This window comes from Lacerta agilis, chromosome 1, assembly GCF_009819535.1.
Source record: "Lacerta agilis isolate rLacAgi1 chromosome 1, rLacAgi1.pri, whole genome shotgun sequence".
In the NCBI taxonomy this organism is placed as follows: domain Eukaryota; kingdom Metazoa; phylum Chordata; class Lepidosauria; order Squamata; family Lacertidae; genus Lacerta; species Lacerta agilis.
Genome location: NC_046312.1, coordinates 124,128,606 through 124,142,550, shown reverse-complemented (window position 1 = coordinate 124,142,550; position 13,945 = coordinate 124,128,606). Strand labels below are relative to the sequence as shown.

At 44.9% G+C, this 13,945-nt stretch overlaps 1 protein-coding gene and 1 long non-coding RNA gene across 15 annotated transcripts in view; one reads left to right on the top strand and one right to left on the bottom strand.

The window, feature by feature from the left end:
• ABI2 (abl interactor 2) overlaps window positions 1–1,262 on the bottom strand; it is a 43,768-nt gene extending 42,506 nt beyond the window's left edge. For 6 of the 14 annotated variants that reach the window (XM_033169864.1, XM_033169875.1, XM_033169891.1 and 3 more), the window contains exon 1: window positions 1,099–1,262. In XM_033169864.1, the coding sequence (XP_033025755.1) occupies window positions 1,099–1,215 (117 nt within the window). In that variant the 5' untranslated portion in view covers window positions 1,216–1,262. The remainder of the gene's footprint in view (window positions 1–1,098) is intronic. The other 8 variants (XM_033169924.1, XM_033169941.1, XM_033169949.1 and 5 more) reach the window with 2 other exon arrangements.
• Window positions 1,263–1,699: 437 nt separating this feature from the next.
• Window positions 1,700–13,945, top strand: part of LOC117058601 — a 52,328-nt gene continuing 40,082 nt past the window's right edge. The window contains exons 1-2 of the long non-coding RNA XR_004427866.1: window positions 1,700–1,750; window positions 2,031–2,087. This is a non-coding gene — a long non-coding RNA (uncharacterized LOC117058601). The remainder of the gene's footprint in view (window positions 1,751–2,030; window positions 2,088–13,945) is intronic.

Here is a 13,945-nt window from a genome sequence, read left to right as displayed (position 1 = left end):
AAGTATAATTTCAGCACGTAGCATGTTTATTCAGAAGGAAACTCGGTTGGGTTTTTTTTTCCCTTTTCCCCAAGACACAGCAGAAATACCAAAAAGCTAAAAACCCACCCAACTACCACATCACAGGAGGAGCCCTGAAGATGCAGCTTAACATCATCACCTCCAGAACAATGTTGCCTGCTCAAGATTTCAGCAGTAAAGGACAGTCTGATGGCTTGGGAGTCTAAATTACAAGATCAACTAATATCCTCTTATTCCGAGCATACTGTGATATTCTTAGCGGAGGAGGAGGAGGAAAGAAGGCAGTCCTTTATGAATGCACATCTGGCCACCACCTATCTAGAAGGAGCGACACATTGTAAGGGGAAAAGCTCTGTTCTCAAATCAATTCACAGCAGTATCTGCCAAGAATCGTGTGCGCATTCACACACACACTTTCCAAGCGCAGCATGAGCACAAATCACTCCACACAACGCTGCAGAACGAGAAGCGTTTCCTCGAGGCTCTTAACCCCACGGTCGTGGGTTCCAGCCCCACGTTGGGCAAAGGATTCCTGCGCTGCAGGGGGGGTGGGCTAGATGACCCTCGTGGCCCCTTCCAGATCTACGATCCGAACGATCCCACGCTTCTGGGAGCCGAGAGCAGCAGGGGAGGGTCACCGAGAGGACAAAAAAAGGGAACCCATCCCCATGTAATAGAAATCTAATAAATAAAAATATTTATACCCCGCCCATCTGGCTGGGTCCCCCCCCCCAAAAAAATGTGCACGGGCTTGCTCCATTGTCGTTTAAAAAACACCCACGACGCGGGGCTGAGCCTGCGAGACCGAGCATCTCTCCCAGCGCCCAAGATATGCCGAGGCGGCCTCTTGCGCGGACATCCACCCTGCAACACGCGTGTCGCCGTTTCCCACGACCGCCCAACCCCCACATTCCCGGTTCCAGGCCTCCAGAATCACCCGCTCCGGCGGGAGGGAAGCACGAAATATATGACGCCCCGAGATTTCCCCTCAGCGAGGGGCGGTGATTTTTTTGGGGGGGGGGAGACCAGACCCGGTTGGGGGAAGGGGGCCCCCCCACCCTCACACATACGCCGTACCTGTATGTAGTTGGTCTCGCAGTACTCGGCGACCCGCTCGAGGTTGGTGTAGCTGTCGAAGAGGGCCCGGCGCCCCCCGGGGATCTCCTCCTCCAGCAGCATCTGCAGCTCCGCCATCTTCACATGCTCGCGCGCTCCGTCCCGCCCCTCTTCCCTCTCCTCCTCCTCCCCTCAACCCCGCGCCTCAGTCGCTCGCGGGGACGGACAGCCGCCCCCTCCCCTCTCTTCTCCACCTCACCGCACACCACCCCCTTGCGACGGACGCCCTCCGACGGCACCCGGCCGCGGCGCCTCACGCTCTTCTCCCTCTCTCTCTCCGTGAGAGAAACATCCACCGGCCAGGCGTCGGCGGAGGCGCGGCGCAACCGGCCAACAGCGGCGGACGCCACTGCGCAGGCGCCGGGGGCTTCCACAACGGCTCCCCCTCCCCCTCCCTCTCTCTCGCGCGCTCTCTCTCAGCCGCTCACGCGCCCGCCTCTCAGCGCGCGGGCGCGCATGCTCCCCGCTTCCCCTCACACGCAAAACCCGCCTTCCGCGGTCTCCCGGCGCCGCCGCTGCCGCCGCGCGCCGTTCGTACCGCTTCCGGTGTCCCCGTGTGCACCGCCCCCCCCTCTACGCGTCATGGCGGCCTGTGAGGAGAAAGGCTTGGCGGGTGAGGGGGGGGGTGTTGTGGGAAGTGGAGTGAAGAATGGGGTGAGGGGGTGGAAGAGATGGGATGGGGTGTCTCCCTATGGGAGAGAGACCCACACATCCCTTTGTGTGGGGAGAAAGGGATAGTGGTGGCTGGAGAGGAGGTGAACTGGATGCCACCACTCCACCACCTGCGGGGTGGGGTGGGGGGCTTGAGGGAGCTCATCCTGCCTCCCCAATAATAATAATAATAATCCAGCCTCCATCTCTTTTTCACAACATTCCATTTTCTTTTGTTATAGAAACGCTGAAGTCTCAAATAGAGAATAAATGTTGATCATTGCACAAGGCAAACATATGTAAGTACCGGTATATAAACCACATGCCTAACATAGCACAGGAGAGCAATCCAAAAGTTTTGACCTATGAAGCCGTAAATGGCTCCGGACCTCAATACCTCAAGGAATGCCTCTTTCCATAGGAACCTGAGATCATCATCTGAGGCCCTTCTTCGTGTGCCTCCTCAAGAGGCCTGGAGGGTGGCAACACAAGAACAGGGCCTTCTCTGCACTGGCTCCCCGTCTGTGGAATACTCTCCCCAGGGAAGTTTGCCTGGCGCCTTTATTGTACACCTTTAGGCGCCAGGCAAAAACATTCCTTTTTAACCAGGCCTTTGGTTGATTTGATTGACGTCCTATGCCCTTTTAAAATGGTGTTTTTTAGGGGTGGGGGATTTTTGGGTTGGTGTTTTTATTTTGATTATATATTTTGTGGTTTTATATTTTGATTTTGTTCTGTGAACCACCCTGACACCTCCGGGTGTAGGGCAGTATATTATTATTATTATTATTATTATTAAAGCCATCTTAGCTATCCTAAAGACTTAATATTTTCTCTGCCTCCTTAATCCCCCTTGCCTGAGATCAGGTAGGCAGATAGCAATCAGGGGAGGTTCCTGAAGGGATTCCTCTCCTATATCTATAAAACTCCTTTATATTGTCATTGTTTGTCCAGATGCTCTGCATTGAGGGGTGTCCCATGGTCATCCTCGCTGTCTTATCAAATGCTAATGTTTTGTGTGAACTGTCTGGAAATATTTAAAACTTACTAAATCCTCAGGAATATCACACCTTGGCTTGCCTGAACCACAGTAACCCCACCTTATGTGTGATGTGATTTCTGACTGTTTGTAGAGGGGGTGTCCTTCTTCACGCCAAAATGCAAACCCTTAAAAGAGATGTTTCTTCTTGGTTTGGGGTCTCTCTTGCCTCCTTGCTAGGAAGGGAGGGAACTCTGTCGCAACATAAAAATAAAGAACTGCCTTGATTTCACTGCATCCTGCCTCCATCCATTCATCTCTGACCGATCATGGACTTAGGGGACTCAGTACCTCAAAATATGACAACCCAATAACACCCCCCACAAAAAAGAACCACATTTTAAAAGGGCATATGTGTTGCAAATGAGGCTATTTTTCTTTTTCACCCTTGGCACACGGCCTTGAACAGGACACAGCCTTCTGGAACCCAATCTGTTGTTTAATGGGTCATTTACTTACTTGCTGTTGTTATTTTTCAAAAATGCATTATTATCCATAAGCCACCCTAATTTGAGAATTGTACATAGTACCATAGAATTGTAGAGGGACCACGAGGGTCATCTAGGCCAACCCCCTGCAGTGCAGGAATCTTTTGCCCAACATGGAGCTCGAACCGACAACCCTGAGATTAAGAGTCTCGTGCTCTACCGACTGAGCTTTTTTATTTTTTTAAAAAAGCGGAAACCCACAAAATTTATGGCTGGGTAAAAGAATAAATGATTTATTGCAGGATAAGAGTTTGGGGACCAAATATGTGGCAAGTCTTGCCTGGAACTGGGCTCTAATCCACAAAAAGCTTGTGCTGTAATAAATCTGTTAAAATTCACAGTACTTATTGGTTCTTGCAACAGACTAATGCGGCTACCTACCCCTCTGGAATCTTGACTGGAAAGATTGCTTCAGATATTGTTTCTAATAAACATATATTCACCAGCCACAATGTGCTTGGTGCTGCCTCTGGGCTTCTTATCAGTTTCTGAAGGGAGACTAGGATTCTTGCAAAAGACTGATAGACTTGGTCGGCCTTTGTCTGATCCAGAACAGCACTTTTCTTGTTCTTAAACAAGAGAGTGCTCTTGGGAATACAAAACATAGATTTTGCCTTAACTGAGCACACAATCTTGCTTTGTTAATTTAAAACATGTCAGTGGATCACAAGGGCTCTGTTAATAAAGTAGACCACACAAGACTGAAGTCAACCCGTTCCTCCTATACCAAAAGAAATCTTATGCATACTTACTTAGAAGCAAGCCCCACTGGGGAGAGTGGGAATCAAAGCTTTTAATTTATTTTTATAATGTGTTATGTTCCATGGGTAGCTAACAGAGTTGTAACCCTCTCGTTAAAAGCAACAGGACTTCACCATGCTTAACTTTGGCTAGATCATGCCCAGGGTTTGAAAACCTTCGCACAGAAGAGGCTTAAAAATAATCATAAAATTGACTAGAATATAAATCGATATCTGAAGGAAGTGTGCATGCACACGAAAGCTCATACCAAGAACAAACTTAGTTGGTCTCTAAGGTGCTACTGGAAGGAATTTTTTATTTTGTTTTGACTATGGCAGACCAACACGGCTACCTACCTGTAACTGGATAAATCGAAATAGCTACTGTTGAGTGTAGTTTAAAAAAGAATTGTGAAATACCTATTACTGTCACAAAGATAAATGGCATTTGGAATACTGATGAACTCTTTGTAAAAATACATAGGCAGAGAAATAGCATCCCGCTGAATAACTCCTCTCATATTACACATTAGCCTTTCTGGATTATAATTTCAATCATTAAACCTATTGAAAGCCACAACAAGCCCAAACTCCCTGCTTAGAGTTTAGAAAAACAAATGCATCTTTTTCCTCTGGAGATACATTAACAAGCAGAGTCCCCTAATGTTGCATATATTTCCAGAATGCTTTTGTATTTTGTTGTTATTTGTCATGTGAAATAGTGGATAAATAATATTCGCCACTATCCTAAATTGTAGGCTGTCAAAACATGAGATATCCAATACCTGAAAACGAATGTCCTTGGGGCTAAAATAGTAACATTAAATTCAGCTGATACACCTGAGTTCTAATTGTGTATCCACTGGATCCCTAAATGATTATTAGGATTTATCAATGTTGCATAAATTACACATGCATAGTCCACTAAGTGCAAGGTATTTCCACCATCCTTGCAATAAATGAGATTTTACCGTTCTGTTTATACCTGTCTTAGAAAAGATTAATTACTGGTTATCATGAAAGTTCTATCCAATTCCAGCAAGTATTTATAAGACAATAAAGAACTAGGAAGGACAAAATTGAGTGCCATTTTTCAGCATTCAGCTGTGAATTTATAGCCGTCAAAGCTGTATTGCAGCAGAGCAACACCCTTGTGAAAATTTCATTTCGGTATGTTAAGTCGAGAATCAATTACATAGGAAAAGGTGCAGTTTTCAAGTGCCTCTTTGTGGAACCGTCTTCTTGTTCTAAATTAAACTGCTCAGAGATAAGGCTGCATCCAGATAGTGGCTTCCTCTGTGGCTGGTTTAGCACTTAGCACTAAACCAGAAAAATGGGAAAGGCATTTCAAGAAAGAGGTGCCAACTAACACAAGCATTTTGCATTCTTTTGTCAAACTCTTTGCACTTATTCTTTTGGACTGAGGAGCCTTTGATAGTTCGGCACTCCTTAGTCTGCCGTTTGGACTACCGGGTATCAAACATTGGTTGGCACAGTGAACAATTGAAAAGAAAAACCCCTTATCTACAGTACAAACATACATCATTTAGTTTTGGGTGATGAACAAGTTCCCCTCAGTTTGATTCATAATTATGAATATCATAATATCACTTCATTATTTACAAGCTTTGTCTGCAGTCTGTCAGAAAAATCTCATCTGTTTTCCAAGAGTGCCCCCACCACACAAACACTCATTTTGCAAGTGTTTTCCCTCCTTTAATCTGCCCTAGAGAGCTACTTGGAAGAAGGCTCCCCCTACCAAAAATGCACCCAGGAGCCAATAAATGTTTTACGTGTGAATGGAGAAACACTAATCGCATAAAACATTTGCAAGAACTGGGTCGAAAAGAGATGCTCTTTTGAAAACAAAAAGCTGCCTAGGCAGGTGATCCGATCATATGGTTCACAGGAAACAAGGAGGATTTCATTGAGCGTTAAGAGGCCAAATAGTATTGACACGTTCACCTACAAAGTATGGGATCTAGTCTGCACAGAATCACAGAGTAGAACGTTTGGGAGAAACGATGCTTCAGTTATATTGCATCTGCGCATTACGGGATGGTCAGGCAATTATTACAAATTCACTAATATTACTCATTGAGACTTGTACAATTTTCACTGCCAGAGAAGGGTAGGAGCTAAAGAACTGCAAGTTGCTAAAGTAAGGAGAATGCTCTGTCGCAAGTTACTAAACCATCCTCAGACGACTCGTAGGGAAGAATGAATTACAACAGGTAAACCACTTTGCTCCACGTCTGAAAGCATCCCATTTGGTGTTTCCCATGTGGCATTCTGATGCTCCAACCTCCCAGGTCTAGTGTGCTCCTCGTACACTAGTCTTGCTAGGGGAGTTCCCACAAAATATTGGATCTGTCGACCCCTGTGAGCAGTTTAATTAGGACTTTGGGTTCAACGGCTTAATTATTGCTAAGGTTACCTGCAAGCCCTGCTCCTTGGATTGATTGCTGGTCATTGCTGCTGGATGAAAACATGCAGTGCTGTTTCCTGTCACATTGTCCCGCCTCCTTAGGCTTCTGTGTCAGGGATTTGTGTGCAGGGAGAGGTCCAGCTGATGTGTATCACCTCCTTAACAGATCTGGACTGCGTTGGTGAAATATGCAAACAACAAAAGTAATTACCCAATTGTGTCTACTTCGGCTTTCACCGAGGTGGCAAACCTGTGTCTGAGACAGTGGGTGTGACTCTGAGCTACCATGAATGATTGAATGCTGCTTCTTTCAAAAAGGTCCTCCTCAAAGAAACCTAGATGTCCGGGATAATGGTTCTAGCTTAGCTTTCTCCCTGACGTGCTAGTTTTCTGTGAGCAGAGGTTTATTTTTGCAAGAAGGAATATTTAGTTACAATACAAATCCTTTATTCGACCGGTAGTCAGAAAGAAGAAAAACATTTCTCAATACAAAATTATAGAACTAAAAACATCAGAGGGATACACAATTAAAAATTAAAAATAGGACAGCACTAGTAAACCTCATACAGATAACCCACATCGAGACATTCGATTTTGCGCTTCCGACACTTGAGTGCCAGGAAGAGGAATTTAGCCACAGATAAGGCTATTTTCCCAGTGGGCTTATTCAGCAGATATGCTGCCTGCCTTTCTCTTAAACGAGAGCTAAACTGAGATAAATATGGGGCTATGAGATACTGCCTTAAATCGTTATAAAAGGGACAACTCAGTAGAATGTGTTCTGTGGATTCTACCTCTCCTAAAGCACAATGGCACGTTCTCTGATCATATGGAACTCCTCTAAATCTTCCCCTCAAAACCGCCGAATCAAGAACGTTCAGTCTGGCCGCAGTGAGAAGTCTGCGGTATTCCATATAGTGGATATCCGCCAGGTAACAGGCTGGTGCAGCCCGATACACCTGCTCCCCCAGAAACATCCCAGGTTTCACGCGGGCTATGTCCTCGTGTCTGGCGATATCCCCCAATCTCTGAGCAATCACCGCTTTAGCGTGTTTATAAGTCATGGACTCTATATAGAGGGAGGACAGTCCGCACTTCTGCACTTCCTCCACCACCTCCCCTTCCCATGGTGATTTAAAATTATCCTTCAGTATCAGGGGGGCCAAACCCACCGGTCTAAAGCACAACTTGAGCCATAGCCATAATTTTGCCTTCAGGGCCACATACCTAAAGGCTTGGCAGCCGGTCTCTAGTCTCATGACCGCACCCGCAACGGAAGGGGGGATCCTGAGAATGGCCCTAAGGAATTGTGACTGGATAGATTCCAATCTTTCAAAGTCTCTACGTGAGCCCAAAGCAATGCCCACCAGTAATAGTGGAAGGACTTTCATTTGGAAGAGTCTCAGGGCAACTTCCACTGTTTGTGCCTGTTTCTTGGCATACAGGGATCTAATATTTAGTTATGTGCCCATCTGTCATCCGAAGCTCTATAACCCAGAGCAGATTAACCACCTCGCTGAGAACTCAGTTTCCTCAGTAATCTCAGGTAAATCACTCATCACCTCTACAACTTTTCTTTGATTAGGCTACCCCAAAGCCAGAATGCCGGAAGAATTCTTTCCCATTTATCCCTCTGCCATATGTGCATCATTTCACACATGTGAATTATTTCTATAGGAGCTGAACTCTTTGAAAACTCTCTTTAAAAATTGAGCATTTATATCGTCGCCATTCGTTAATAATCTTTCATTGAGATGCAACCAGAGCATTTGTAGGGGGATTGATGTATTTGACTGTGTAGGGAGGCTGAAGGGGGAAATGGTTATAAACTAAAAATATTTATGGAACACTACAGAGTGTAAAAGTTCCGTTAACCCCAGTTCCAACGGTGCAAGCAGCTTCATCATAACATGAAACAAGCGGCCACAGTACTGGAGGCAGTGGCAGGCAGCTCAGTCCATAGACTTGTGGTTTCCAAATACTTCTATTGATTTAAGTAGAACATGTTTCTAAGGAGTACTAGCCTTAGATTAAGTCATAAGGATTAATGTAGATAAAATTAACCCATGATCCACCAGATGTTGGTGGATTTCAAAGCCCATCAGCCCCGGCCAGCCTGGGACAGGGACAGGGAGAGGTAAATTTCACACACCATCCAAACAGCCAAACATTCCCTCTCCGTACCATAAAGGAGAGGCTTATCTATAAGGTGTTTAACCATGACAGCTACATCTTCATTCTTTGCTTGTGATCATTTTCCCATCTTTTATTTTCCTTCATAGATTTATATACCGTACCACTCAAAACCAAGATAGTACGGCTTACAAAATAACCAAATACAATATGAATGTTTTAACAAATCATAAAATGGGGGAATTGCGATGCAATGCAATATAGAACGTTAAGATTTTTCCAAAGCCAAAACGTAGAAGTGTGTTTTGAAAACATCTTAGAAAATCGGGGTTCCCTTTGCTCTTCCTCCTTCCCTCTTGCCAAGGCACGTTAGCCTGACTTCCAAATTCATCTGGTTTGAAACAGAATGCAAGGTTAGTTGGAACATAGTTTGATCCAGCAAGATTTAACTCTTAAAAACTCCAGCACCTCAGTCACTATCTTCCCTTGTGTTTTTTTCACATCACGAACATCCCTTGTTTCAAAACAATCCCAGGGCAATTTCAAGATGTTTGGAAAGTAACCATGGAGACAGCACAAAATACAAGGACTGCCGCATCGATGTGTTTGGCTTCCTCTGAATACCCTTGAATTATCTCAGTCTTAAAGAATGAACCATTTGTATGTCACGTACCTCCAGACACGGGACAATCCTTGATGTATTTCAGAGCCAAGGAAACAAATTTGAAACAAATGTTTATAAAGAAGAGTCTTTCTCTTTGTCCCTGCTCCACAAGTTTTTCCACCTGAGATTCTCCGTGCTTGTAAAAAGTTTCATTATCCAAACTCTTAGGATAATACAGAAGACATCTGCAATCTAAGCTGTTTGTTAATCCTGTTTATTTTATCTTTTCTTTTTTACTAAGACTCCATAAACCTTATTTATATTTTATGTCACTTTGTTCTACATAGCTGTGCAGGGATAATTAAATAATTCATACCCTGCTAGGGATACATAGATTTACATTTAATGTGGACAACTGTCATCTAGATTGTTCAATATAATCAATATAAAAGGCATTCATCTCATTCCTTCCAGCTGTGTGCCCACTTGTGCAAGCCTAAGCATGATTACTCAGAAATGAGTAAGTACTACTGAGTTCAATGGAGCTTACCCCATAGCAAGTGTGCTTTAGATTTTCAACCTTTGGGTCACTTTACAGTGTTTTAACCCCTGGGGGAAATGGGTGCATTTTGCACCATTCCCCCATGTGCTTGTCATCAATTAGGGCATCCTTTATTGATCTGCTTGCAGGTCATAAAAGGAGTTTCCATTAAAGAGAAACTCACCGTCACATGATCTGAACAGACATGAAGAACATTGCGTCACATGAAGAGGCTGCCCCAAATTTGCTGGGCAGGAGGCCAGTCCTTCAGTTTGCCATGTCAAACCGCATGTTGAAGCCTTCCAACTACAGTGGTACCTCGGGTTAAGAACTTAATTCGTTCTGGAAGTCCGTTCTTAACCTGAAACTGTTCTTAACCTGAAGCACCACTTTAGCTAATGGGGCCTCCCACTGCCGCCGTGCCGCCAGAGCACGATTTCTGTTCTTATCCTGAAGCAAAGTTCTTAACCTGAAGCGTTATCTCTGGGTTAGCGGAGTATGTAACCTGAAATGTATGTAACCTGAAGCGTATGTAACCCGAGGTACCACTGTAATCCTGCACTCAGCAAACTGAGATTCTTATAAATAATTCTTCCATTTCTAGAACAGCCGTAGAAGATAAGCTTGAAAGGGAAAAGCACAAGGAGAGATAAACTTGTCTTTTCTTCCTCCAGGAAACATCATTTTGTTTTTACTTTGGGGCCCCTACAGATGGGTTTTGTTTTTTTGCCAGTGTATTCTGCAACATGTCATTGACCCAAGAATAGTGCAGTAGTGGTGGATTCATGATGGACACCATCCCAACTTAACAGTTGTTCTGCATTGTTTCTCCAATGTGCTTGCATTATTTCCATCTGGTGGGTTCCTCCTAAACAATAGTGCAAGCAAAGTAGGATTTTTTTAAAAAAAACAACAACACCCAGAACGTTCTGTTGAAATCCTGTAATTTTTTGCACTACGAACGTTCTGGGACGTGCGTTGATTGGAAACAGTATGCCTGCCCTGAAACCTTTGCTTTTAGCCCAATTAATCAAGAATGCACAATAAAAAAATGATGCCTGGATGGTCCATTTCATTATAGAGAGGTTCCTTATATAAAGACAAACTGCACCATATTTCCTCTCAAAAGTACTGGTACTTTCGTATAGGATATGTGTCACTTTCAAACTGGCCAAGAGATGTGGATACAAGCCCAGAAATATGAGTGCACAGAAAAGTTTAATCTTTCCCGGTCTTCACGCAGGCCTGAGAATGTCAATGGCTTCATTCATATTTCAGCAACCGTTCTGCAAGAACCCCGCTCCCAGGACGTCAAGGAAATTTCATGCTCAATAAATGCTTGCGGACAAACCTTTGAATATCTGGCAAACCTAGGTGTGAGAACAGGAAAAGAATGGTGCTGTAGCTCTTACATTATTCATTCTCGATTTAAACACAATCTGGGACACTTTGGCCAACTTCTCCTGCAGAGAGCTTATTATATAGTGTTCTCACAAAACTGATCTTTCTGGTATGACAACACGGCTAAAAATGTGCCCAAGTGATACTTTGGATTACAGTTAATGGGAGCTCACCTCAATTATCTCTTGGATCTGGTAGGGTTAAAAGTTTTTGGTAAAGCTCCTCCTACTTGAGGAGGTGCTTTATGTTGGTTTGTTTTTTAATTTTTATCTGCATTTTCAAAAACAGGAACAGAGAGTATATTTAACCCCCTCCCCTCCCCCTGTCCCACTTACAACTTCATACCAAATACAGCATGTACTGTATACATATACTATAGGACTTCCCTGTGGCGATCACCCAAACTTAGGAATGGCATAGAAGGAGTTAAAAGGAATAACCAGTAAGAACCTTTAGGGGGCGGAGTTATGTGGGCTATATAAACCCCTCCCGGGGAAGGAAGGGGGGGTCTTTGGGCTTGTCTTTTGTCAGGGTCAGGGTCTTTGTCTGGGGGCCTGTTGTGGGTATTGAGAGGCTGCAAGGGAAGGAGTAGGAACAAGGGCGGGAGAAAGCGTTGGGCACTGTTGTTAACAAGAACACAACCAAGAAAAAACTGTTTATTCAGAAACCACATGCTTATGTACTAAACTTCAAATAAAATAGTTTTGTTCCAATATTCTTGACTGAACTGAGTGAAGTAAATACCAGACAGACTGGTTGGTGGCAGCGGTTAATTAACAAAGTGGTGAGTGCAGGTATCAACGGACCGTTAAACGTCTGGGGACCTGTGCAGGTTGAGCGAACCGCCACATTCCCTTCCACAATTTTCCTGGTTCCTTTGCTTTTCTACTACTATGCATAATCCACATCTTTTTAATCATCCAATTTGTTACTTATTAAATACCCTGTCTATTTCAACTCTGCTAGATTTACTCAAGACCTGCTAAGCTATGTACAGTCGTACCTTGGAAGTCGAATGGAATCCGTTCCGGAAGTCTGTTCGACTTCCAAAACATTTGGAAACCAAAGCACGGCTTCTGATTGGCTGCAGGAAGCCGCAGAAGCCCCGTCAGACGTTTGGCTTCCAAAAATAGTTTGTAAACTGGAACAGTCACTTCCGGGTTTGCAGCGTTTGCGAGCCGAAACGTTCGACTTGTAAGACGTTTGGGATCCAAGGTACGACTGTATTTGTCTATACTGGTTCTTGAAATAGTCAATAAACATTATCTATTCCTTATCTTCGTTTTCTCTCATCCTGTTCGTCAGACCAGCCAGTTCAGCATATTCGAGAGCCAGTGTGGTGTAGTGGTTAAGAGTGGTAGACTCATAATCTGGGGAACCAGGTTCGCGTCTCCACTCCCCCACATGCAGCTGCTGGGTGACCTTGGGCTAGTCACACTTCTTTGAAGTCTCTCAGCCCCACTCACCTCACAGAGTGTTTGTTGTGGGGGAGGAAGGGAAAAGGAGAATGTTAGCCGCTTTGAGACTCCTTCGGGTAGTGAAAAGTGGGATATCAAATCCAAACTCTTCTTCTTCGAACATTTTACACTGCCATTCTTCCTTAAGTGGGTACTAGACTTGTTCTCTACCTTTCTGCCAATAAGGTTCTAGCTGTGGCGGTGGCGTATAATAATAAACGCTTTTGTTTTGGGGGGGACTTCCGTTGTTACCATTCCCAAGAGGAAAATCTCAGGTGTTTGGGGGAAAGTTTTCTAAGTATCTTTTTTAATTCATTATATATAATTTCCCAATATTCCTTAATTATTTTACAGGACCACCACATGTGAATAAAAGATAACTCAATTTCAGCTCTGAGCAGATTGGTGCCACCAAATTTTACATTTCCACTATGGCCCAGAGGGATACTTATACTGGGGACACCCAAGGTTGGGTTAACCATTAAGCAAAATAAGCACGTGCTTAGGGTGGGGTTCTACAAGTCGAGACACAGGGATAATAGCAAGGAACTTTATTGAGCTAATGGAACGAAATGACTGCTTATATGTATTTCTGAAGGCCTGGGCCACTCCCACTCTCAACATGATTGGCTGTGAATCGTAACTCAGAGCTGAAGAGCCAATGCTGGTAGCCCAAACCCTGATAATGCTACTTGATTGGATATCATGTATGGAGTCAGAACGCAGGAGCTTAGATTCCTTAGTCCAGACTCGAGCTCAGCCGACCACAGACCACTGAATGCATAACATAGGGCATTAATTTTCAACCACCGTGCCATGGCACCCTCGGGTGCCTCGAAGGATGGTTGGGGGTGCCGCGGCCAACACTGGCCTCTGTCTCTCTTTCCTTCCCTCCTTCCTCTAATACCCTCTCGCCTCTCTGCCTCCCAAAGTCTTGCACACCTGTCTGTTGCAGCAGCCCTGGCTATAAGAGCCGCAGGTGAATGGAGCCTCTGGGGCTGGCCAGGGGGTGCTTCCCAGGTCCCTGTGGGGCAGTGTGAAGAGGCACCTGTCTTTGGGGTGGGGTGGCAGCTCAGAGACCCGGGGGGGGGGGCAACAGCGGCTGCCCAGAGGACACCCAAGGAGAGGGGGCAGGAGAAGAGGTTGAAGGAACACTCCACAAGCAAAGGTGTTTGAAAAAGGGTGAGAGGCTGCCAGCTCTGCAGGCAAGGGGTTGGGGGACCTAACTGGGCTCCTGAGCCCCACAGGGGTGCCACAGAAAGAATGCAATTGCTCAAGGGAGTCGCGGACTCAAAAAGGTTGAAAACCTCTGACATATAGCATCAA